Below are 26,868 nucleotides of genomic sequence, written 5' to 3' on the forward strand. Positions count from 1 at the left end.
CGTGATGTCATTGTGGACATCCCATAATATGATCGAGCATAAGCCGTAAGCCTGGAAATAGTGTTGCTGTCAAGGTAACGCATTCAAGTCTATTAAATTTAGCTCTTCAGTTGTGAAAGACTGTAGTCCAAAGGGGAAGTTGCGCGTTTTGTTTCCTGCGATTTGGTAAGCGCTGGTGAAATGTGTTAGCTAAGTTAGCTCCGTGCGGCTAATTTAACTGAAGTTTTGGTCGATGAAAATGTTCCTTCTGCTGTGTCTTCAGTGCAATGTGTCGTGCCGCTTAACGTGTTCACGATGGCTGCTTCTTGTCACCTTGTTATCACTCATAAATGCTTGATCGTTTGTATCTGTAGTAGTATAAATAGGTTTCAGACTAGCTGCCTTTGCTTATTGAATGTGCCGTTTAAGTAGATCATTACGAAAAACAAATACATAGGCGTTTGACAAATAAAAGCTCCATGGAATTGTTTTTATTAACATCTCAATGCAGAACACATTAACTTCCCTAAAGTATTTAATGTCCGCTATTATGTAAATGTAATTAGGCCTGTCACGATAACAACCTTTTGTTTTGCGATATATTGCTCCAGAAATAATTGCGATAAGCGATATTATTGTAATTTTAAAGCCCATTTATGCCACTGAATATATAATCACAATGTAACAGCATAATAATGCAAGAAGGCCTACACGCTTCCAAATGACAAGAAACTTTTAATTTTTAAGAATATTTAGATCATGGAAATTAAGTATCAAAATATTAGATACCTTAAAAAACTTGAATAAATAGTAAATAAACATTTTCTAACAAAAAGTGCAAAGTAACAAGTAGAAAAAAGAAAAATGCACAAAGAACTTATGGATATTTTTCCATCTACAGATTTTTCCCTGACCTTCTTTTCTCCGTAAATTAAGGGTGCACACTATTGCAGAAAAACACAATCACTACTTCGCAGTAGGGCTGGGCGATATGAGCAAAAATTCATATCTCTGTATTTTTTGGCTGATTTGCGGTATACGGTATATATCTCGTTATTTTCTACGGTTTTGTATTTGGATTAAACAAATAAACAAAGTGAATTCAACCATATGTTATGTTAGAAAGGGTTAAAATTACATTCTAACGTTGTAACACTGCAATCTAAAAACAAAAATAATGCTTTTAAAGCAGAAACTAAAAATGAAAATAATAAAAAAGCACAGACTAATTGAATAAAAAGGCTGTTTTGATTACCCCCATTACAGTCACTTTACAGATAGTGCTATCATACAAATACACTTACTTGTAGGTTTAAAATTCTACATATGACAAATTCATTCTCTGTCTCTGTCAGCGGCACACGCAGCCTTTCTGTCAGAGACGTTTTAAACTGAAACTAAACTATAGGCTTCTATATCTTACGAGTTTTTTAAAAAACCCTTCATATAAAGTTTGTCACTTGTTTGAACAAATTGTATTATGCACTTTCTCCACAGTAGCTCAGTCTGTGTCCTCCACTGTATTTTTAGATTCGCTTGTTTTCAAACTACTGTACAGTATATCGATATAAACGGTATTGCCTCATATCGTATCGCTTATAAAGAATATATCAATATATCGTACAAACTCAATATACCGCCCAGCCCTACTTAGCAGTCAGATGTCCGTATGCACAAAGGCACAGATCCGTAAACAAGACCATATCTGCAGATTTGAATTGAACATTATTGAATTTAAATTTGAACTAGCACCTCATGACTAACGTTACACCACCACCAGAAGTTGCAAAAGACACAGGTGCAAGTGGAATGTACAAAACATGGTGACATTAATTTTTAAGTAAATATAATGGGCAATATATTGCATCACCAAAAATTGTTGAGGTCATGTACATATATTGCGCGATAAGTCGATATATTGATTATTGCGACTGGCCTACATGTAATAACACATGACACCAGCTGAATATGTTTAATTCTTCTGTTCACATTAGCTGTTGTTTTGTAATGCGTGTCAAATATCTATTTTGATCAACAAGATCCTATATGGGTCAAAGACATTTAAATGTTCGCATTAAAATAATTTTACAAAAGTGTTTTTATATACATAGAAAGCACATTAAATGCAAGTAAAATGTCTACTTTAAAGGAACACTCCATTTTAGCTTAGCATAGATCATTGAATCGGATTAGACCATTAGCATCTCGCTCAAAAATGGCCAAAGAGTTTCGATTATTTTCCTATTTAAAGAAGTTTTAAAAATTATCGAAACTCTTTGGTCATTTTTTGGTGACCAAATGCTAATGGTCTAATCCGATTCAATGATCTATGCTAAGCTAAGCTAAAAGTGCTACCGCCAGACCCGGAGATCGGCTGAATGGATTCAAAAACAGTAAAACTTAACTCTTGGGGAGTTGTAAAATGAGCCTATTTCCAAAAAAAGTGGAGTGTTCCTTTAAGGTTTCAAATAAGTTTTGGGAGAATAAATTGTGAAAATGTGAGTGAAAAAAAATTCCATTGTCATTCAGTGTAACACTTAGCCTGTAATATGTAAAAATGTAAACAACATACTTATTCTGACCTGTACGTATTAAATGTATAAAATAACAAGTGAGCATACTAAATTTTATTGAATTTTAAATGAGTAAAAAAATCTTGCTGACAAATGGCCAAAATGGGAAAGTGGCAAAGTTTAAAAATGTTAAAAATGGCAAAGTTACAAGTAAGTAGTATTGGGGTAAAACTAATTAGACTTTAAATATGTCATAAACTGATTCTTGTGGTAAATACGCCTGACAAGATTGTTACAATGAATGACATTTTAGTGGTTTTCTGTAAATCATGGTAAAAATATATATTTATTTTTTGCGTATGAAAAAACGATTTGAACAGGACATTTTCTAATGTATTGAAAAACAACAACAACAACAGTTCAAAGCTTGATGCTTGAAAACCCTTTTTCATCTTTGACCCATATACAGCAGGGCTGCCTGGAAATATAGGGACAATTGAACGATTAACCAGGAATGTTGTCCGTGGCCCCAAAATGAGGGGGCCCACTTAGGTCTTCTCAACTCATTTAGATTTTGTTGCCTTATAATGATGTATAATCTTTTTTTGTTCCCCATAAGAATTGAAGGCATGGAAGATAAGCCGCCCCCCAGAAAGGCGGAGGAGGGTGGTTCATCTAAGCGGTCACAGAGGCAGCAGGAGTGGCAGGGGAAACTTCCAAGGAGACGCAAAGAAGTGAAGAGGTCTCTTCGGAGGCCGGACTGTCCAGAACACCTGTCGGGGGGAAGCGTACATCGGTTGCTTGAGCAGCCCGGATCAGAAGCCTCTGCATCAGTAGAGGACACTGCTGAGGGTTGCCCAAAAAGATGGGATAGATGCAGGTACAAAACACACCTATTGGTTTAGACCGGTTGAACCCTAATAATAAAATTGTGCAGTGACGTAAGTGCCTGTTTGTTGCAGACGAGGGCACTTTTTACATGGACCATATCCTGCTACTCACTTTGGACCCAAAGCTTGCGTTCTTCCCAACCCAACCTCAGTCATGTAAGTAAGCAAAGTCAGGCTTACTTTTGGTAAGTGGCTAGGTCACATCCGTGTCTTGTTACTGTTTAAACTTTAAGTCAACCAAAGGAGTGGACAAATGTAGCGATAAGTCCGTGTGTGCTGAGTTCTGATTGGTTAAGAATGGTTTGTTGGATGAAGCTAGAGAGCAGTGCACTCAGGCACTGCTGTGGCTGTCACAAGAGTGGTCCTGCTGAAATTTTCTAAAAAGCCCCCCAGCACTATGCCTGTTTTACGCCCACCAGGACAAACCACATGCAGAGGGTAATGTGGGGTTTATGGTTTGATATCTAATGTTGTGCTTAACATGTTGTTTAGATGGTATGAGATGTTAGTTATGCGTTTCTGTATTTCAGATCAAGAAAGATGATTAGAGTCTTTAAAAATGACTTATTCTGGATTTCATGCAACCATAAAATTTAGAAACTTAGCTGTTGGACTTTATTCCTTGATACAATAAATAAGATGTGCATATAAATATTTAAATGTTTTAAGTTAAAAAACAAACCGTGAATGTGTCAAACAACAGCTATTTTATTTTATTAATTTATTAATACTGAAAACGAACTGATTCTAGAATTATGAGAAACCAAAAGCAGAAGTCCACATTACAGTGCTTTCCAACATTTGACCATGACTGTAAGTTGCGTAACGAGTGTAGAAACAGGACAAAGTACATGCCGTTTTTCAGAGTGCAGTGCCAACACATACCATGCTTGCCTTCTCTGTCGACTTTCCCCGCAGGCACATTCAGGATCCAGCCAGCCAGCGGCTTACCTGGAGCAAACCACCGCTCAATGTCCTGGTCATCAGAAAGATCCGAGATGAGACCCTTCTGGAGCCGTTCAAAGAGCTTTGCAGGTTCCTCGTGGAGGTAGGTTACTCAGAAGAAGCATTAGTAGTTGATTTACAGGCTAGGAAGTTACAGGCGCTACCATTACCCTTTAATTTTTTTCACTTTATCATTAGTTTTTGGGGTTTTTTAGATTTGGTTACACAAATACTTACACAATTATTACCACCATCAGGAGAAACATCTGATGGTTTATGTGGAGAAGAAAGTTGTGGACGATGGCTCTCTCTTGAGGGATGACTCATTTTCAGCCATTCGTAATCAGCTGTGCACATTCAGGGAAGGTACTGAAACCTCACTGTGTTTATCGGCAGGTTCACCTGTAACATGATTTACATAACCCTGACGCACCATTAACCAATGAACGATTGGGTGCATTAGGAAAATGAGTGATTTCATTGTGTTCACACAGGGTTTGATGACATCTCCGACTGCATCGATCTGATTATTTGTTTGGGTGGAGATGGGACTCTTCTGTATGCATCATCTCTTTTCCAGGTATTCTCTCATCTCATCTTATCTCATTTGTTTGTGCACAAGAGTCTCCTACTAGGTCAGTCTCATCTGCTTTCCATCGGATGTTCTCTGTGTACATCATATAATTTAAAAGAATTTGGATATGCAAAGGAGAGTTGTTTAGAGATTTATTTAAGAATGAAATGTGGTTTTGTCTCATTTGTTTAAGGGCAGTGTTCCCCCGGTCATGGCCTTCCATTTGGGCTCCTTAGGATTTCTCACACCATTCAAGTTTGAGTCTTTTAGAACAGAGGTGGATAAAGTGTTTGAAGGTGGATTGATTTAGAGTTTTTTTTTATTTTTCATATCTGAAACCAGAAGAACTGTAGTTGTTGTGCTTTAGATGTTGATGTTGTTTTATATATTTGTGTCTGGCTTCTGTAGGTAATGCTGCCATCATCCTGCGCAGTCGTCTGAAGGTTAAGGTGCTGAAAGGCATGTTCCAGAGGAACGAGCAGCTCCTCAGTGCTCAGGAGAACGGAATATTGCCTCATAACCACATGAACAATGAGGCAGGCAAAATCACACTACAGTTACAGGTAACGCAGCACTCATAAAGTATTTGCTGAACACAAAACCAGTGACACTTGTGAAATGGAGGAATCAAAATACTGGGCTTGAGACAAAGTCTGTCTTTGTTTGTCCACATGACGTGATTGGTTGACTAAGGGAAAGGCTATAAAATAAGCTTATTGCCTCTTTTGATCAAAAGTGAAAGTAAATGTATAGATTTACAACATTAGAAAAGATTTCTATATGTGACCCTGGATCACAAATCCAGTCTTAAGTCACTGGGGTATATTTGTAGCAATAGCCAATAATACATTGTATGGGTCAAAATTATTGATTTTTCTTTTATGCCAAAATTCATTTGGACATTAAGTAAAGATCATGTTCCATGAAGATAGTTTGTAAATTTCCTACTGTAAATATATCAAAACTTAATTTTTGATTAGTAATATACATTGCTAAGAACTTCATTTGGACAACTTTAAAGGCAATTTTCTCAATATTTAGGGCCCAAGCCAGTAAGGCGCAGGGCCCTATTGTTCTTCTAAGGATTATTAGGGCCCAAGCCAGTAAGGCGCAGGGCCCTATTGTTCTTCTAAGGATTATTATTTTTTTTTTTTTTTTTTTTTTTTTTTTTTTTTCAATCATCCGGGCACTTTTGGGGGCCTTAACGTGCCCGAAAACTCTCGAAAATTGGCACGCACATTGGAACCTGCGGCCATTAGGACGCCGCTGAGGGTGGGACCCGGGCGTGGCACAGGGGCTCTACGGCGCCCCCTGGAAAATTGTCAGAAAACTTGATGTATAGCTCACACATACTTGCACGTATTCATATGAAACTCGGTACACATATAGAACTCATTGAGCTGAACAACTTTCACGCAGCATGTCTTAGGCTCCGCCCAACAGGAAGTCGGCTATTCAGGGCTGTTTAAAAAGCGCATGCTCTGGAATTTGATATACTCCTCTGAGGATTTCCATACGATTGCCACCAAACTCGGTGAACATGATCTCAGGACATTGGGGACGCTAAATTGCGAAGATATTTTTGATATGTCGAACGGTTTGCCCGTGGCGAGGCGATGAATTTATGGCGAAAAATGAGACCCAGGAAATGCCTAATAACGTCCACATACATTGTATGATGTAGATCAAACTTCAGTGATTTGTTCTTTGTATGATGCCGATCGGATAGATGTGACTATTATGACTGAAAGTTATAGCGCCACCAACTGGCTGCAGGAAGTGTGTCGTTTTCAAAATGCTTTGAATTCAGCATCTTATTTTTACTCGATTTGCTTCAAACTTCACCAGAATAATGTCAAAACACGGCCGATGTAAAACTGTGAAGGGAAGATTGATATCTAAAATTATGTTGCCATGGCAACGTGTCAAAGTTGAAAATTCGTTTCTGGTGATTTTGAGGCAGATAACATGTTTAGAATGTCATGAAACTCAACACACATATGAGTATTAATGATAGTTAGACACTGGAAAAAGCTCATATACGGGCGTGGAAGAGGCACTCTATAGCGCCACCTTTTGTCAAAAATGAGGGGGTTAGTTTTAGCTACAGACCCCAAACTCGGTACATAAATTGTTCTAATTAATCCGGACAACTTTCTAATTTACAGTCATTAGCTACGACCAACAGGAAGTCGGCTATATTTATTTTAATGTGGGTTTTTTTTAAAAACGGGCTGTAAACAAATTAATACTCCTCCAAGCAGAAACACGGAAATCACACCAAACATTTTTTATCATGATGCCAAAATACTGAAGATGCTAAATTGCGGACGGATTTAGGATATCTTGAACGATGATTTAATGGCAATTTATTAAAGTTACAGTAAAAAAGATCATTTCTTTTTTTTTTTTATCTTTTAAGAGCAGCTTCCAAACACTTCATAAAAAATTACATACACAGAACAATACAGTCTGAGGATATGTGATTAATTTTATGAATTTACAATACACTATGCAGAGGAGAAAATTTGAAAACTATCAGAGAGTTAGACTTAGACTGCTTCTGAGTGAGAGATCCCTGTCAGCCTGCAGCTGAGTGAGGGGTGGGGTGGGGTGTGAGTGACTGTGTGAGTGACTGTGTGGATTGAGCCAGTGGGTGAGAGAGAGAAAGAGAGAGAGAGGGTCTGTTTTTTTAAATCTTTAAAAAATGCTTATAAATCATTAAAGATTTTGATAACACTTTATAATAAGGTCTCAATTCTTAACATTAGGAAATGCATTAATTAACGTGAACTAACAATGAAAAATATATTTTTACAGCATGTTAATTTTTCCATGATAGTATGAACTAACAAAGAACAATTTTTTTAAAGCATTTATTAATCTTTTTAATGTTAGAAAATTAGTCATGTTCAAAAGATAAACTTTAAAATGTAATAATATATAAACACATTTTGGAATTAATATTGATCAACATTAAATGGTATATAATTATTAATGATTATATATATATATATATATATATATATATATATATATATATATAATGATAGCTACAGACACCAAACTCGGTACATAAATTGTTCTTATTAATCCGGACAACTTTCTAATTTACAGTCATTAGCTACGACCAACAGGAAATCGGCTATTTTTTTTTTTTATGTGTTTTTTTTTTTTTTAAACGGGCTGTAAACAAATTCATACTCCTTCAAGCAGAAACCAAAAATTCACACCAAACATTTTTTCACATGCTTCCAAGATACTGAAGATGCTACATTGCGGACTGATTTAGGATATCTTGAACGGTGATTTAATGGCAATTTATTAAAGTTACAGTAAAAAAGAACACTTTTTTTTTTATCTTTAAAGAGCAGCTTCCAAACACTTCATAAAAAATTACATACACAGAACAAGACAGTCTGAGATATGTGATTAATTTCATGAATTTACAATACACTATGGAGAGCAGAAAATTAAAACTATCAGAGTTCTCCTGTCTCTGTGCTTCTAATGTGTGCGGTGGGTGACTGGGTGGGTGACTGACTGTGTGAGTTCAGTGAGTGTGGAGGGGGAGAGAGAGAGAGAGAGGGTCTGTTTAAACTTCTCAATAAAATCCTTAAAAAATGCTTATAAAGCATTAAAGGTTTTGATAACACTTTATAATTAAGTCTCTTTTGTTAACAGTAGGGAATGCATTAATTAACATGAACTAACAATGAAAAATATATATTTTACAGCATGTTAATTCTTCATTGATAGTATGAACTTACAATGAACTTACAATGAACAAAATATTTTTAATATTAGAAAAATAGTCATGTTCAAAAGATAAAACTTTAAAATGTAATAATATATTAACACATTTTGGAATTGATTTTGATAAACATTAAATGGTATATATTTATTAATGATGTAAATTAACAACAGTTAAATAATGTTGTTTTTAACATTGGTTAATTCACAAATAACATTAAATATTAACAATATATGTTTTACTTTATTCATTTGTGTTAGAATAAATTATTCATGTTAGTTAATGGAAAAATAAATCATTAAAAAATGCTTATAAATCATTAAAACCTTTGGTAACTATAATAATTTCTCATTTGTTAGCATTAGTAAATGCATTAACTAACATCAACTACCAATGAAAAATATATTTTCACAGAATTTAAAGTTTTATATGTTGTTCTGTGTGTGTGTGTTTCACAGAGTTGATGGTTTGGAATAACCCTTTAATTGCCGTATCCCTTAAAACCAAACTGCCAGAGGGTTACTGTAATGTGTGTGCTCGCTGGGCACCGTTTTATCGATGCCACCGGGATGGCGTATGCTGACGGCTTGGGCCCGTCATCGCTGCTCGCAGCTATATTTAGGGCCCAAGCCAGTAAGGCGCAGGGCCCTATTGTTCTTCTAAGGATTATTATTTTTTTTTTTTTTTTTTTTTTTATTTTTTATTTCAATCATCCGGGCACTTTTGGGGGCCTTAACGTGCCCGAAAACTCTCGAAAATTGGCACGCACATTGGAACCTGCGGCCATTAGGACGCCGCTGAGGCTGGGACCCGGGCGTGGCACAGGGGCTCTACGGCGCCCCCTGGAAAATTGTCAGAAAGCTTGATGTATAGCTCACACATACTTGCACGTATTCATATGAAACTCGGTACACATATAGAACTCATTGAGCCGAACAACTTTCACGCTGCATGTCTTAGGCTCCGCCCAACAGGAAGTCGGCTATTCAGGGCTGTTTAAAAAGCGCATGCTCTGGAATTTGATATACTCCTCTGAGGATTTCCATACGATTGCCACCAAACTCGGTGAACATGATCTCAAGACATTGGGGACGCTAAATTGCGAAGATATTTTTGATATGTCGAACGGTTTGCCCGTGGCGAGGCGATGAAGTTATGGCGAAAAATGAGACCCAGGAAATGCCTAATAACGTCCACATACATTGTATGATGTAGATCAAACTCCAGTGGTTTGTTCGTTGTGTGATGCCGATCGGATAGATGTGACTATTATGACTGAAAGTTATAGCGCCACCAACTGGCTGCAGGAAGTGTGTCGTTTTCAAAATGATTTGAATTCAGCATCTTATTTTTACTCGATTTGCTTCAAACTTCACCAGAATAATGTCAAAACACGGCCGATGTAAAACTGTGAAGGGAATATTGATATCTAAAATTATGTTGCCATGGCAACGTGTCAAAGTTGAAAATTCGTTTCTGGTGATTTTGAGGCAGATAACATGTTTAGAATGTCATGAAACTCAACACACATATCCATTTTAATGATAGTTAGACACTGGAAAAAGCTCATAAACGGGCGTGGAAGAGACACTCTATAGCGCCACCTTTTGTCAAAAATGGGGGGGTTAGTTTTAGCTACAGACACCAAACTCGGTACATAAATTGTTCTTATTAATCCGGACAACTTTCTAATTTACAGTCATTAGCTACGACCAACAGGACGTCGGCTATATTTATTTTAATGTGGGTTTTTTTTTTAAACGGGCTGTAAACAAATTCATACTCCTCAAAGCAGAAACACGTAAATCACACCAAACATTTTTTCTCATGATGCCAAAATACTGAAGATGCTAAATTGCGGACGGATTTAGGATATCTTGAACGATGATTTAATGGCAATTTATTAAAGTTACAGTAAAAAAGAGATTTTTTTTTTTTTTTTTTTCTTTTAAGAGCAGCTTCCAAACACTTCATAAAAAATTACATACACAGAACAATACAGTCTGACGATATGTGATTAATTTCATGAATTTACAATACACTATGCTTAGGAGAAAATTTAAAAACTATCAGACAGTTGTTACAATGCTTCTATGAGTGAGAGTTCCCTGTCAGCCTGCAGCTGAGTGAGGGGGTGGGGGTGGGGTGGGGTGTGAGTGACTGTGTGGATTGAGGAGCTGGGTGAGAGAGAGAAAGAGAGAGAGGGTCTGTTTTTTTTAAATCTTTAAAAAATGCTTATAAAGCATTAAAGGTTTTGATAACACTTTATAATTAAGTCTCATTTGTTAACAGTAGGGAATGCATTAATTAACATGAACTAACAATGAAAAATATAATTTTTTACAGCATGTTAATTCTTCATTGATAGTATGAACTTACAATGAACTAACAATGAACAAAATATTTTTAATGTTAGAAAAATAGTCATGTTCAAAAGAGAAACTTTAAAATTTAATAATATATTAACACATTTTGGAATTAATATTGATCAACATTAAATGGAATATAATTATTAATGATTATATATATAGATATAATGATAGCTACAGACACCAAACTTGGTACATAAATTGTTCACATTAAGCCGGACAACTTTCTAATTTACAGACATTAGCTACGACCAACAGGAAGTCGGCTTTTTTTTTTATGTTTTTTTTTTTCAAAACGGGCTGTAAACAAATTCATACACCTCCAAGCAGAAACCACAAATTCACACCAAACACAGAACAAGACAGTCTGAGGATATGTGATTAATTCCATGAATTTACAGTACACTATGGCGAGAAGAAAATTTTAAAACTTATCAGAGATATCCTGTCACTGTGCTTCTAATGTGTGCGGTAGGTGACTGGGTGAGTGACTGACTGTGTGAGTTCAGTGAGTGTGGAGGGGGAGGGAGGGGGGGGGGAGAGAGAGAGAGAGAGAGAGAGAGAGAGAGAGAGAGTCTGTTTAAACTTCTCAATAAAATCCTTAAAAAATGCTTAAAGCATTAAAGGTTTTGATAACACTTTATAATTGAGTCTCATTTGTTAACAGTAGGGAATGCATTAATTAACATGAACTAACAATGAAAAATATATTTTTTAAAGCATGTTAATTCTTCATTGATAGTATGAACTTACAATGAACTAACAATGAACAAAATATTTTTAATATTAGAAAAATAGTCATGTTCAAAAGATAAAACTTTAAAATTTAATATATTAACACATTTTGGAATTGATTTTAAACATTAAAACATTGATTTCAACATTAAATGGTATATATTTATTAATGATGTAAATTAACAACAGTTAAATAATGTTGTTTTTTAACATTGGTTAATTCACAAATAACATTAAATATTAACAATATATTTTTTACTTTATTCATTTGTGTTAGAAAAAATTATTCATTTTAGTTAATGGAAAAATAAATCATTAAAAAATGCTTATAAATCATTAAAACCTTTGGTAACTATAATAATTTCTCATTTGTTAGCATTAGTAAATGCATTAACTAACATCAACTACCAATGAAAAATATATTTTCACAGAATTTAAAGTTTTATATGTTGTTCTGTGTGTGTGTGTTTCACAGAGTTGATGGTTTGGATTAACCCTTTAATTGCCGTATCCCTTAAAACCAAACTGCCAGAGGGTTACTGTGATGCTTGTGCTCGCTGGGCACCGTTTTATCGATGCCACCGGGGTGGCGTATGCTGACGGCTTGGGCCCGTCATCGCTGCTCGCAGCTATATATTTTTTTTTTTTTTTTTTTTTTTTTATTTTTTATTTCAATCATCCGGGCACTTTTGGGGGCCTTAACGTGCCCGAAAACTCTTGAAAATTGGCACGCACATTGGAACCTGCGGCCATTAGGACGCCGCTGAGGCTGGGACCCGGGCGTGGCACAGGGGCTCTACGGCGCCCCCTGGAAAATTGTCAGAAAACTTGATGTATAGCTCACACATACTTGCACGTATTCATATGAAACTCGGTACACATATAGAACTCATTGAGCCGAACAACTTCCGTGCAGCATGTCTTAGGCTCCGCCCAACAGGAAGTCGGCTATTCAGGGCTGTTTAAAAAGCACATGCTCTGGAATTTGATATACTCCTCTGAGGATTTCCATACGATTGCCACCAAACTCGGTGAACATGATCTCAAGACATTGGGGACGCTAAATTGCGAAGATATTTTTGATATGTCGAACGGTTTGCCCGTGGCGAGGCGATGAAGTTATGGCGAAAAATGAGACCCAGGAAATGCCTAATAACGTCCACATACATTGTATGATGTAGATCAAACTTCAGAGATTTGTTCGTTGTATGATGCCGATCGGATAGATGTGACTATTATGACTGAAAGTTATAGCGCCACCAACTGGCTGCAGGAAGTGTGTCGTTTTCAAAATGCTTTGAATTCAGCATCTTATTTTTACTCGATTTGCTTCAAACTTCACCAGAATAATGTCAAAACACGGCCGATGTAAAACTGTGAAGGGAATATTGATATCTAAAATTGTGTTGCCATGGCAACGTGTCAAAGTTGAAAATTCGTTTCTGGTGATTTTGAGGCAGATAACATGTTTAGAATGTCATGAAACTCAACACACATATCCATTTTAATGATAGTTAGAAACTGGAAAAAGCTCATAAACGGGCGTGGAAGAGACACTCTATAGCGCCACCTTTTGTCAAAAATGGGGGGGTTAGTTTTAGCTACAGACACCAAACTCGGTACATAAATTGTTCTTATTAATCCGGACAACTTTCTAATTTACAGTCATTAGCTACGACCAACAGGAAGTCGGCTATATTTATTTTAATGTGGGTTTTTTTTTTAAACGGGCTGTAAACAAATTCATACTCCTCCAAACAGAAACACGGAAATCACACCAAACATTTTTTCTCATGATGCCAAAATACTGATGATGCTAAATTGCGGACGGATTTAGGATATCTTGAACGATGATTTAATGGAAATTTATTAAAGTTACAGTAAACAAGAAAAAACATTTTTTTTTTTATCTTTTAAGAGCAGCTTCCAAACACTTCATAAAAAATTACATACACAGAACAATACAGTCTGAGGTTATGGGATTAATTTCATGAATTTACAATACACTATGCGGAGGAGAAAATTTAAAAACTATCAGAGCTGCTTTTGAGTGAGAGCTCCCTGCCAGCCTGCCTCTGAGTGAGAGCTCCCTGTCACTGCTGCTGAGTGAGGGGTGGGGGTGGGCTGTGAGTGACTGTGTGAGTGACTGTGTGGATTGAGTGTGGATTGAGCCAGTGGGTGAGAGAGAGAAAGAGAGAGAGGGTCTGTTTTTTAAAATCTTAAAAAAATGCTTATAAATCATTAAAGATTTTGATAACACTTTATAATAAGGTCTCATTTCTTAACATTAGGAAATGCATTAATTAACGTGAACTAACAATGAAAAATATATTTTTACAGCATGTTAATTCTTCCATGATAGTATGAAATAACAAAGAGCAATTTTTTTTAAAGCATTTATTAATCTTTTTAATGTTAGAAAAATAGTCATGTTCAAAAGATAAACTTTAAAATTTAATAATATATTAACACATTTTGGAATTAATATTGATCAACATTAAATGGTATATAATTATTAATTTGTATATATATATATATATATGATAGCTACAGACACCAAACTCGGTATATAAATTGTTCTTATTAATCCGGACAACTTTCTAATTTACAGTCATTAGCTACGACCAACAGGAAGTCGGCTATATTTATTTTAATGTGTGTTTTTTTTTTTTAAACGGGCTGTAAACAAATTCATACTCCTCCAATCAGAAACACGGAAATCACACCAAACATTTTTTGTCATGATGCCAAAATACTGATGATGCTAAATTGCGGACGGATTTAGGATATCTTGAACGATGATTTAATGGCAATTTATTAAAGTTACAGTAAAAAAGAACACTTTTTTTTTTTATCTTTTAAGAGCAGCTTCCAAACACTTCATAAAAAATTACATACACAGAACAAGACAGTCTGAGGATATGTGATTATTTCATGAATTTACAATACACTATGGCGAAAAGAAAATTTTCAAACTTATCAGAGTTCTCCTGTCTCTGTGCTTCTAATGTGTGCGGTAGGTGACTGGGTGGGTGACTGACTGTGTGAGTTTAGTGAGTGTGGAGGGGGAGGGGGAGAGAAAGAGAGAGAGAGAGAGGGTCTGTTTAAACTTCTCAATAAAATCCTTAAAAAATGCTTATAAAGCATTAAAGGTTTTGATAACACTTTATAATAAGGTCTCATTTCTTAACATTAGGAAATGCATTAATTAACGTGAACTAACAATGAAAAATATATTTTTACAGCATGTTAATTCTTCCAGGATAGTATGAACTAACAAAGAACAATTTTTTTTTAAAGCATTTATTAATCTTTTTAATGTTAGAAAAATAGTCATGTTCAAAAGATAAACTTTAAAATTTAATAATATATTAACACATTTTGGAATTAATATTGAACAACATTAAATGGTATATAATTATTAATGTTTATATATATATATATATAATGATAGCTACAGACACCAAACTCGGTACATAAATTGTTCTTATTAATCCGGACAACTTTCTAATTTACAGTCATTAGCTACGACCAACAGGAAGTCGGCTATATTTATTTTAATGTGGGTTTTTTTTAAACAGGCTGTAAACAAATTCATACTCCTTCAAGCAGAAACACAGAAATCACACCAAACATTTTTTCTCATGATGCCAAAATACTGAAGATGCTAAATTGTGGACGGATTTAGGATATCTTGAACGATGATTTAATGGCAATTTATTAAAGTTACAGAAAAAAGAGAACTTTTTTTTTTTTATCTTTTAAGAGCAGCTTCCAAACACTTCATAAAAAATTACATACACAGAACAATACAGTCTGAGGATATGTGATTAATTTCATGAATTTACAATACACTATGGAGAGGAGAAAATTTAAAACTTATCAGAGTTCTCCTGTCACTGCTTCTAATGTGTGCGGTGGGTGACTGGGTGAGTGACTGACTGTGTGAGTTCAGTGAGTGTGGAGGGGGAGAGAGAGAGAGAGAGAGGGTCTGTTTAAACTTCTCAATAAAATCCTTAAAAAATGCTTATAAAGCATTAAAGGTTTTGATAACACTTTATAATTAAGTCTCATTTGTTAACAGTAGGGAATGCATTAATTAACATGAACTAACAATGAAAAATATATATTTTACAGCATGTTAATTCTTCATTGATAGTATGAACTTACAACGAACTAACAATGAACAAAATATTTTTAATATTAGAAAAATAGTCATGTTCAAAAGATAAAACTTTAAAATGTAATAATATATTAACACATTTTGGAATTGATTTTGATCAACATTAAATGGTATATATTTATTAATGATGTAAATTAACAACAGTTAAATAATGTTGTTTTTTAACATTGGTTAATTCACAAATAACATTAAATATTAACAATATATTTTTTACTTTATTCATTTGTGTTAGAAAAAAATATTCATGTTAGTTAATGGAAAAATAAATCATTAAAACCTTTGGTAACTATAATAATTTCTCATTTGTTAGCATTAGTAAATGCATTAACTAACATCAACTACCAATGAAAAATATATTTTCACAGAATTTAAAGTTTTATATGTTGTTCTGTGTGTGTGTGTGTTTCACAGAGTTGATGGTTTGGATTAACCCTTTAATTGCCGTATCCCTTAAAACCAAACTGCCAGAGGGTTACTGTAATGCTTGTGCTCGCTGGGCACCGTTTTATCGATGCCACCGGGGTGGCGTATGCTGACGGCTTGGGCCCGTCATCGCTGCTCGCAGCTATATTTATTTTTATTTTTTTTTTTATTTTTTATTTCAATCATCCGGGCACTTTTGGGGGCCTTAACGTGCCCGAAAACTCTCGAAAATTGGCACGCACATTGGAACCTGCGGCCATTAGGACGCCGCTGAGGCTGGGACCTGGGCGTGGCACAGGGGCTCTACGGCGCCCCCTGGAAAATTGTCAGAAAACACGATGTATAGCTCACACATACTTGCACGTATTCATATGAAACTCGGTACACATATAGAACTCATTGAGCCGAACAACTTCCGCACAGCATGTCTTAGGCTCCGCCCAACAGGAAGTCGGCTATTCAGGGCTGTTTAAAAAGCGCATGCTCTGGAATTTGATATACTCCTCTGAGGATTTCCATACGATTGCCACCAAACTCGGTGAACATGATCTCAAGACATTGGGGACGCTAAATTGCGAAGATATTTTTGATATGTCGAACGGTTTGCCCGTGGCGAGGCGATGAAGTTATGGCGAAAAATGAGACCCAGGAAATGCCTAATAACGTCCACATACATTGTATGATGTAGATCAAACTCCAGTGGTTTGTTCGTTGTATGATGCCGATCGGATAGATGTGACTATTATGACTGAAAGTTATAGCGCCACCAACTGGCTGCAGGAAGTGTGTCGTTTTCAAAATGCTTTGAATTCAGCATCTTCTTTTTACTCGATTTGCTTCAAACTTCACCAGAATAATGTCAAAACACGGCCGATGTAAAACTGTGAAGGGAATATTGATATCTAAAATTATGTTGCCATGGCAACGTGTCAAAGTTGAAAATTCGTTTCTGGTGATTTTGAGGCAGATAACATGTTTAGAATGTCATGAAACTCAACACACATATGAGTATTAATGATAGTTAGACACTGGAAAAAGCTCATAAACGGGCGTGGAAGAGACACTCTATAGCGCCACCTTTTGTCAAAAATGAGGGGGTTAGTTTTAGCTACAGACCCCAAACTCGGTACATAAATTGTTCTAATTAATCCGGACAACTTTCTAATTTACAGTCATTAGCTACGACCAACAGGAAGTCGGCTATATTTATTTTAATGTGGGTTTTTTTTAAAAACGGGCTGTAAACAAATTAATACTCCTCCAAGCAGAAACACGGAAATCACACCAAACATTTTTTATCATGATGCCAAAATACTGAAGATGCTAAATTGCGGTCGGATTTAGGATATCTTGAACGATGATTTAATGGCAATTTATTAAAGTTACAGTAAAAAAGATAATTTTTTTTTTTTTTATCTTTTAAGAGAAGCTTCCAAACACTTCATAAAAAATTACATACACAGAACCATACAGTCTGAGGATATGTGATTAATTTCATGAATTTACAATACACTATGCTTAGGAGAAAATTTAAAAACTATCAGAAAGCTGTTAGACTGCTGAGTGAGAGCTCCCTGCCAGCCTGCAGCTGAGTGAGGGGTGGGGTGGGGTGGGGTGTGAGTGACTGTGTGAGTGACTGTGTGGATTGAGGAGCTGGGTGAGAGAGAGAAAGAGAGAGAGAGGGTCTGTTTTTTAAAATCTTTAAAAAATGCTTATAAATCATTAAATAAGGTCTCAATTCTTAACATTAGGAAATGCATTAATTAACGTGAACTAACAATGAAAAATATATTTTTACAGCATGTTAATTCTTCCATGATAGTATGAACTAACAAAGAACAATTTTTTTAAAGCATTTATTAATCTTTTTAATGTTAGAAAAATAGTCATGTTCAAAAGATAAACTTTAAAATGTAATAATATATTAACACATTTTGGAATTAATATTGATCAACATTAAATGGTATATAATTATTAATGTTTATATATATATAATGATAGCTACAGACACCAAACTCAGTACATAAATTTTTCTTATTAATCCGGACAACTTTCTAATTTACAGTCATTAGCTACGACCAACAGGAAGTCGGCTATATTTATTTTAATGTGGGTTTTGTTTTTAAACAGGCTGTAAACAAATTCATACTCCTCCAAACAGAAACACGTAAATCACACCAAACATTTTTTCTTATGATGCCAAAATACTGAAGATGCTAAATTGCGGACGGATTTAGGATATCTTGAACGATGATTTAATGGCAATTTATTAAAGTTACAGTAAAAAAGAGAAAACTTTTCTTTTTTTTTTTTCTTTTAAGAGCAGCTTCCAAACACTTCATAAAAAATTACATACACAGAACTATACAGTCTGAGGATATGTGATTAGTTTCATGAATTTACAATACACTATGCGGAGGAGAAAATTTAAAAACTATCAGAGTTCTCCTGTCTCTGTGCTTCTAATGTTTGCGGTAGGTGACTGGGTGAGTGACTGACTGTGTGAGTTCAGTGAGTGTGGAGGGGGAGAGAGAGAGAGAGAGAGAGAGAGAGGGTCTGTTTAAACATCTCAATAAAATCCTTAAAAAATGCTTATAAAGCATTAAAGGTTTTGATAACACTTTATAATTAAGTCTCATTTGTTAACAGTAGTGAATGCATTAATTAACATGAACTAACAATGAAAAATATATTTTTTACAGCATGTTAATTCTTCATTGATAGTATGAACTTACAATGAACTAACAATGAACAAAATATTTTTTATATTAGAAAAATAGTCATGTTCAAAAGATAAAACTTTAAAATGTAATAATATATTAACACATTTTGGAATTGATTTTGATCAACATTAAATGGTATATATTTATTAATGATGTAAATTAACAACAGTTAAATAATGTTGTTTTTTAACATTGGTTAATTCACAAATAACATTAAATATTAACAATATATTTTTTACTTTATTAATTTGTGTTAGAAAAAATTATTCATGTTAGTTAATGGAAAAATAAATCATTAAAAAATGCTTATAAATCATTAAAAGCTTTGGTAACTATAATAATTTCTCATTTGTTAGCATTAGTAAATGCATTAACTAACATAAACTACCAATGAAAAATATATTTTCACAGAATTTAAAGTTTTATATGTTCTGTGTGTGTGTGTTTCACAGAATTGATGGTTTGGATTAACCCTTTAATTGCCGTATCCCTTAAAACCAAACTGCCAGAGGGTTACTGTGATGCTTGTGCTCGCTGGGCACCGTTTTATCGATGCCACCGGGGTGGCGTATGCTGACGGCTTGGGCCCGTCATCGCTGCTCGCAGCTATATTTTGTTTTTGTTTTGCTCCCTCAGATTCCAGATTTTGAAATGGTTGTATCTCGGCCAAATATTGTCATATCCTAACAAACCATACATCAATGGAAAGCATATTTATTCAGCTTTCATATGATCTATACATCTCAATTTCGAAAAATTGACCCTTATGACTGGTTTTGTGGTCCAGGGTCACACATCAAACAAATGTTGTTATTTTGAGCATTCTATTCATTCAAGAATCCCAAAGAAAAAAATAGAAAATGAAATCCTTAAAATTAAAATGGATTAGAATGATTTGTGAAAGAATGTGTGACATTGAGAACTGGAGTAATGGCTGCTGAATGAAAATTCAGCTTTTCCATCATAAGAATTAATTATGTTAAAATATATTAAATTAGAAACTGAATTTTAATAATAGTTTGCAATATTACTGTCTATATTACTGATCAAATAAACACAGCCTTGTTTGAACATAAGAGGCTTATTAAAAACAATCTGTAAAAATCTTACTGATCCCAAACCTTTGAACGGTAGAGCACATGTAGATACAGACATATGCATATACATGAATGTACATATTGTTTACAATGAGTATATTATTTATTAGCTTAAAAAATTTACAAAAATAATTTTAGAATTCAGCACTCGTATACATTGCAGTAATAACAATTATGTTAGGATTGAGGAGACATGAAGAAAACTAATGTAATAGATGCAAAATATAAAAATGTTGCGCAAGAAAAATGCCTGAATGTCTGCCAAGCAAGGGCACTCTCAGAATATTATTTTAGGGAAAAAGCCAATCAAGATTGCTTGGAGACCTTTTCCATGGTAACAGACGTAATTGGAGTTATTTGAAAATAACAACTGTGATAGGTCTGCATGTCCAGTTGTCATAGCAATAGCATAATTTCACTGACAGTCTGCATTTTTACGTCCGAGTTATTTTAGACTAGAGTGGCATGTGATAAATACAGAAACACCTCTGTTTGTCGGATGTTTTATGTGTAATTCTGTGATATGGATATTATGTGTGTGTATAAAGGTGCTAAATGAGGTTGTGGTGGACAGAGGGCCTTCATCCTACCTGTCTAACGTCGACCTTTACTTGGATGGACGCCTCATCACATCTGTGCAGGGAGACGGTGAGCACAAACATGCGCTTCAGCTTCAAACTGCACTGATAGATAATAATAATAATAATTCGTTACATTTATATAGCGCTTTTCTAGGCACTCAAAGCGCTTTACATAGTAAGGGGGGTATCTCCTCGTCCACCACCAGTGTGCAGCATCCACCTGGATGATGCGACGGCAGCCATAGTGCGCCAGAACGCCCACCACACACCAGCTTACTGGTGGAGAGGAGACAGTGATGAAGCCAATCAGTAGATATGGGGATGGTTAGGAGGCCATGATGGTCAGAGGCCAATGGGCAAATTTGGCCAGGATGCCGGGGTTACACCCCTACTCTTTTTCGAAGGACATCCTGGGATTTTTTATGACCACAGAGAGTCAGGACCTCGGTTTAACGTCTCATCCGAAGGACGGATCCCTTTTTTATCTTGTCACCATTATGCAAGTCACTTAAAAGGGATCTGGTGGTTAAGGGTTTTTCAGAATGTAATTAGTACTTTTAATCAGCAAGAACGCTTTAAATTTATAAAAAGTAACAGTAAAAACATCTATAATGTTACACAAGATTTCTATTTGACATGAAATGCTGTTTTTTTAAAAACTTTTTATTTATCACAGAATCCTGAAAATAACTATTCAAGTTCAAGTTGAGCTTTATTGTCATTCCGCTACATGTGGGGACATATAGTGGAACGAAATGTCGTGTCTCGCAGGACCACGGTGCTACATAAATACAGACATACAACAATGAAGTAAAAAACACTATAAACCTATACACTACTAACCTACTGACAGATTTAACTATAAGTATACTATAAGTATTTACCCTATACAAACTAAAAGAATAAAGGATAAAAATACAACTATACGAATGCTTCACATAAATATTACCCTATACAAACTAAAAAATGGAAGATAAAAAATACAAACTATACGAATGCTTCACAAATACTGTACATGTGCAAAGAGAGACATTTGAGTCAGCAGCTGGTTGGGGAACAGTGCAGGATGATTTGTAGTGCATGAGCATGTAAACATACATATATTGCTGAGTCTTTTGTGAGATTGTGCACACGCAGCAGTGTGTGTAAGTGTCCATAGTGCACATAGTGTAAAGTGTAATTGTAAATAACTAACTGTTTCCATAGATATATTAAAGGGATAGTTCACCCAAAAATGAAAATTCTGTCATTAATTACTCACCCTCATGTCGTTCCAAACCCGTAAGACTTTCGTTCATCTTCGGAACACAAATGAAGATATTTTTGATGAAATCTGAGAGCTCTGACCCTGCACAAGCACGATTCGGACGGTAATTGTTTCTCATATGCACGTCTGTAAAAATTAATTTACATATCACCTCAGTGATAAAACTCATGAATTCGGACGGTGATTTATTCACAGTGGAGGAGCGAGTTCTGTGATCCTGCACACCCGGGAACGCGCTGCTCACGTGGCCAGTCACATGATTGTCTGCTGTAAATAAAATTAATTTTATTTACAAATTTATTCTTATTATTGTGTAAAATGTATTTAAAAATACTTATTATTATGTAAAATGTATTATTATTCCAAGCATATTTTATAATATTTATTATTTGATTATTTAAATCTCCTGTTTAAAAATAGACACACTATAGTTGTATATAATTATATGTTATATATATTTGGTTATAATACACATTTTTATTGCATACCTGCTGCTGCCAGAATAAAGACCCATTTCGATTGTTTACGTTTTTTTTCTTTTCTTTCTGCTCCCAGTCGCTGTGGTTGAGCAGGCATGAAGTATTGTTCTTTTAAATACTTTTCAGCATTTCAGAAATAATATGTATGCAAATTATACTGAAGTACAACATTACCTTACGGTGTTCGGCAGTGCTCAAAAAGGGTTTAAACACAGAATTTTGAATTGATTTCTTCTCGTAAACTCAGAGATGTGGATTCGGACGGCAATTAAATTACCACACAACCTTGGGGTTTGTCAAAAAAAACAGTAGGTAATTCGGCCGGGGATTTTTACGGGGGTGGTGAGAGAAAAACACAGACATCTTGGACTCGGATGGCATTAAAATCACCAACTACCCCCTGTAAATGGTGAAAATCACTTACGTCCCTCTGAGAAACAATTGCGAATGGGGCTATAGACAGCAACACAACTGAAATATTCCCAGGCCCAGAAACGATAATCTATAAAATAGTCCATGTGACAGTGGTTCAACTGTACTTTTATGAAACTAGGATGGAGAGTATCATGACACATGCGCATTGCTTTCCTCTGCATGTAAACAAGGCTCAGTGCATGCGTGTTCTTGGAGGATAAGAATTGTTGAATAAAGTCATTACTTTTGTTTTCTTTGCACACAAAAAGTATTCTCGCGGCTTCGTAAAATTACAGTTGAACCACTGATGTCACATGGACTATTTTAATGACGTCCTACGTTTCTGGATCTGGGAACATATGAGTTACGGTTTATTAGAAACTCTTTATCGAATGAGGCTGCAAAGGTATATTTTCATTCTATGATTCTCTCTCATATTACTTATTGTCTGACAAGTTGGTCTAGTACACATGCTATAGTTCTAAAACCATTGAAATTATTGTAAAAGCAAGCACTTAAAATTTTAGATAAAAAAACAAACAAACAATTTAGTTTTCACCATTGTCATATTTTAAATATTTATAACCTATTTAGCTGGGAAAACATCTCTAAATTTATAAATGTTTGTTTAGTTTATAAAATTATGCATGGTTTAGCTCCTCCACCTCTGGTTGAGTTTATTAAATTTAAATCTATTGAAAACAGAGTAACTAGAGGTGCAGCTAAAGCTGACTGCATAATTCCACATAGAAACCCTTGTTTAGTTAAGCTGTTTTTTCTTTCAGAGCATCACATGAGTGGAATTCAATACCACAATCAATTAGAGAATGTACATCATTTAACTCATTTAAGCATCATTTCAAGAAATGGCTTTTTCATAACCAACAATGTGAACATTATTAATGTTGTTTATATATCTTAAAAAGCTGCTTTCTATTTGAATTTTTTAATACATATTTCTTCATTTTGTTTATTTTTTTTCTTTCTTTTAGCTCAAGCAGATGCCTCAGTACATTATGGTCTTTTCATTTGCTTTGACAAGAGTCCAGCTGCCATGAAAATAAATGCAAATATGTGGCTTGTTTCTATGCAGGTGTAATAGTTTCCACCCCGACGGGCAGCACAGCCTATGCTGCCGCAGCGGGAGCTTCCATGATCCACCCTAATGTCCCTGCCATCATGGTCACCCCCATCTGCCCTCACTCCCTCTCTTTTAGACCCATCGTGGTACCCGCAGGAGTGGAGCTCATGGTGAGAACAGGACTGATGTTTTTCCATTTCAGTGATAAAACTGCATCAGTTACTTGTTAAACTTAGGTTTATTTATTTATTTCCTTCAAATGAGAGCTTCAGAAGAACATTTGTTTGCACTAACTGTATTTACCCTGCAGATAACACTGTCGCCTGACGCTCGCAACACCGCCTGGGTCTCGTTTGATGGCAGAAAGAGGCAGGAAATCCAGCATGGGGACAGGTGACACTCTTTTTACACAATACCATAAGCAAACAGCTTTGACCTCTCCCATAATCCAGTGATACAACAGTTCCAGTATCACAGATAATCCAGTGTCACAGTTATGGAAATGAGTGTCAACAGTATAAGTAGGGACTAGGGCTGGGTATCGAGTTCGATACTTTTTAGGCACCGACCAAATTGCCTCGATACCACCGAGTATCGAAAAACATCTTGTCGTTCGGTACCAAATTTCGATACCTAAGGGGTTAATCTCATTAACGTCAGTGAGCCAATAAGCCTGCAGCACTAGGTGTGTTTGACTAGAAGTGATGCGGTGCTGATTGATCAGTGTTTGACATCCGCGAGAGCAATTCGAAAGCGTACGGAGCAGTCTGCTCTCTATATCGCGCGGTTTGTTTACTTGACACAGACTGAAGCTCGCCTGACATTTCAGCGTCTGCCGTCTCACTAAATGAGGACATAAACACATGAACAACAGCTCTAGAACTGCTCTGAGAGTCATTTCGTGAAAGAAAATAAAACATCCGCTTATGAAAGTGGATAAAGATTTTACATTTCTTGAAGTCTTTAACAACCTAGAATAAATGAATAAATGATGATTATGTCTGAGCTATGCGTTTTAAAACGAGCACGCACTAGTGTAAACTGAAAACTATTTGAGCTTTATTAAAATTATTTGTACTGATTTATTGTGTTGGCTATATTTTGTTCCTTTGTGCAGTGGCTCAGGAAATGAGTCTTTGAGTCTGTATACATGTCAACAAGCTGAAAAAAATAAAACCAAAGTTTTTTGAGATAATGTAATCTTGTTAAAGCTGTTTTCATAAAGTTGGTATCGAACTCAAGGTATCGGTATCGATATCGAACATTTTTGAACGATACCCAGCCCTAGTAGGGACCTCAATCTTTTAGTTCAAATTCAGCTTGCCCTTTTATCTCAAGCTGCACTCTCAATCGCACATGCCTTATCTGTTAATCATGAGGGGTTTTTTTTCTTCTGATTATAGCATTAAGATCACAACCTCTTGCTTTCCGGTCCCTTCTATCTGTTGTCATGATCTGGTTTATGACTGGTTTGACAGTCTGGCTCAGTGCCTCCACTGGAATGTCCGCAAGAAGCAGACGCGTCTAACGGATGCCAGCGACTCTTCAGAAACGGAGAACTGAAACATCATCACAAAAAACACAAATCTCACTCTCTGTTCACTTTACATTCCATCCTGACTCACTGAAAAGGGGGTTATTTTTTCCATTACATTGCACATTTGTATGTTCATAGATTTACAGATTTCATTATAGATCGCAATATGTGCTCATGTGCTTTAGAGGTTAGCATAGATTACTTGCAATTTAACCGCAACAAAATGTTTGGTTAACATAACATGTCATAGTGTGACTGCTAAACATTGTTATGCAGACTGTATTTCTCAGTGAATTATTTTTGTAGCTCACCGCATTACAACATGCTAAATAACTGATCTGATTTATTATGGTATATATATTTTTTTTTTTATTACAATACCATTTATTAAGAATTATTTAAAAAACAACTAACATTTAAATTTGTACTGTAGGTTATGTAGATTCATCCACTTCTAAATAGTTTAGGTAACAGAAATGACAAATCATCCACCATGTATTTGAACTTGAAATGCACATTATAGCAGGAAATGTGTTGCAAGTCATTTACTGAGCATAAAATGTTCATGTTGGTGTTTTTTTTTTTTTTTAACTCTGTAGCTGTTAGCTAAATTGACCACAAACTATCCTTATCTACAAACAGACAAAGCTTGGTTTTCTGTGTGGTTTGTCAGTAGTTCCTCATTTGTAATACATTGTATGGGAAGCCATGTTTTGTCAGTTTAACAGGTTGGTAATCTGTTTTGTGTGCTCTACTAGACACCATTGTACATTCAACTATTAAGATTGAATGTGGTTTATCAGTCTTTTTCTTGTAGCTCAAACTGGTGTCTGATTTTCATTCAAAGTGATTAACCTGAGCCTTTCTGAATATGAATCAAATAACTAATGTTTTGTCAGGTTGGATGGCTGTCAAACCCAAGTAGTTCTTATCAAAGAACATTGTAGCCTCCCTGTGGCGGCACCGGATGTTGCATTTTCAAAACCATATTTCTTAAGCCATTATCTGTGTTTATCTCTATGCTTTGATCTTTTCATTTACAGATGCTTTGTATGTTTTACATTTCTCATGAAATATTTCTGGCACTGCAAGGTCATATGTCATTGCATAAGAACTTAGTATAGCTGAATGTATGTAAGCTGTTTACGGTTTGATGTAAATAAGAGATCCTATGTGTGTGTGTTTGTCTCATTTGTAATATTTCAATAAAAGTTTCTTTTTATCTTGAGATGTATCCTTATGTATTTTAGGGCGTTATAACCTGGTATATTTACTAATGCAGCAATGTTTGCAGAACAATGGAGGAGAAATTGAATTATAAAAA

General features: G+C 35.3%; 1 protein-coding gene across 2 annotated transcripts; it reads left to right on the plus strand.

Moving 5' to 3' along the window:
- On the plus strand, positions 1-26,863 carry LOC306845688 (NAD kinase-like). 2 transcript variants are annotated; one of them, XM_079378627.1, is made up of 12 exons: positions 1-74; positions 3,112-3,372; positions 3,455-3,538; positions 4,301-4,430; positions 4,585-4,693; positions 4,822-4,907; positions 5,095-5,197; positions 5,310-5,464; positions 20,734-20,833; positions 24,020-24,177; positions 24,318-24,400; positions 25,411-26,863. In XM_079378627.1, the coding sequence occupies exons 2-12, from the start codon at positions 3,122-3,124 to the stop codon at positions 25,568-25,570; spliced, it is 1,419 nt and encodes a 472-aa protein (XP_079234753.1). In that variant the 5' UTR covers positions 1-74; positions 3,112-3,121; the 3' UTR covers positions 25,571-26,863. The 2 variants fall into 2 exon arrangements, with proteins under 2 accessions (XP_079234753.1, XP_079234754.1); XM_079378628.1 differs by having other exon boundaries at positions 34-165; positions 25,411-26,771.
- The last annotated feature ends 5 nt before the right edge of the window (positions 26,864-26,868 follow it).

Source organism: Barbus barbus (assembly GCF_936440315.1).
Source record: "Barbus barbus genome assembly, chromosome: 26".
NCBI classification, from domain to species: Eukaryota; Metazoa; Chordata; class Actinopteri; order Cypriniformes; family Cyprinidae; genus Barbus; species Barbus barbus.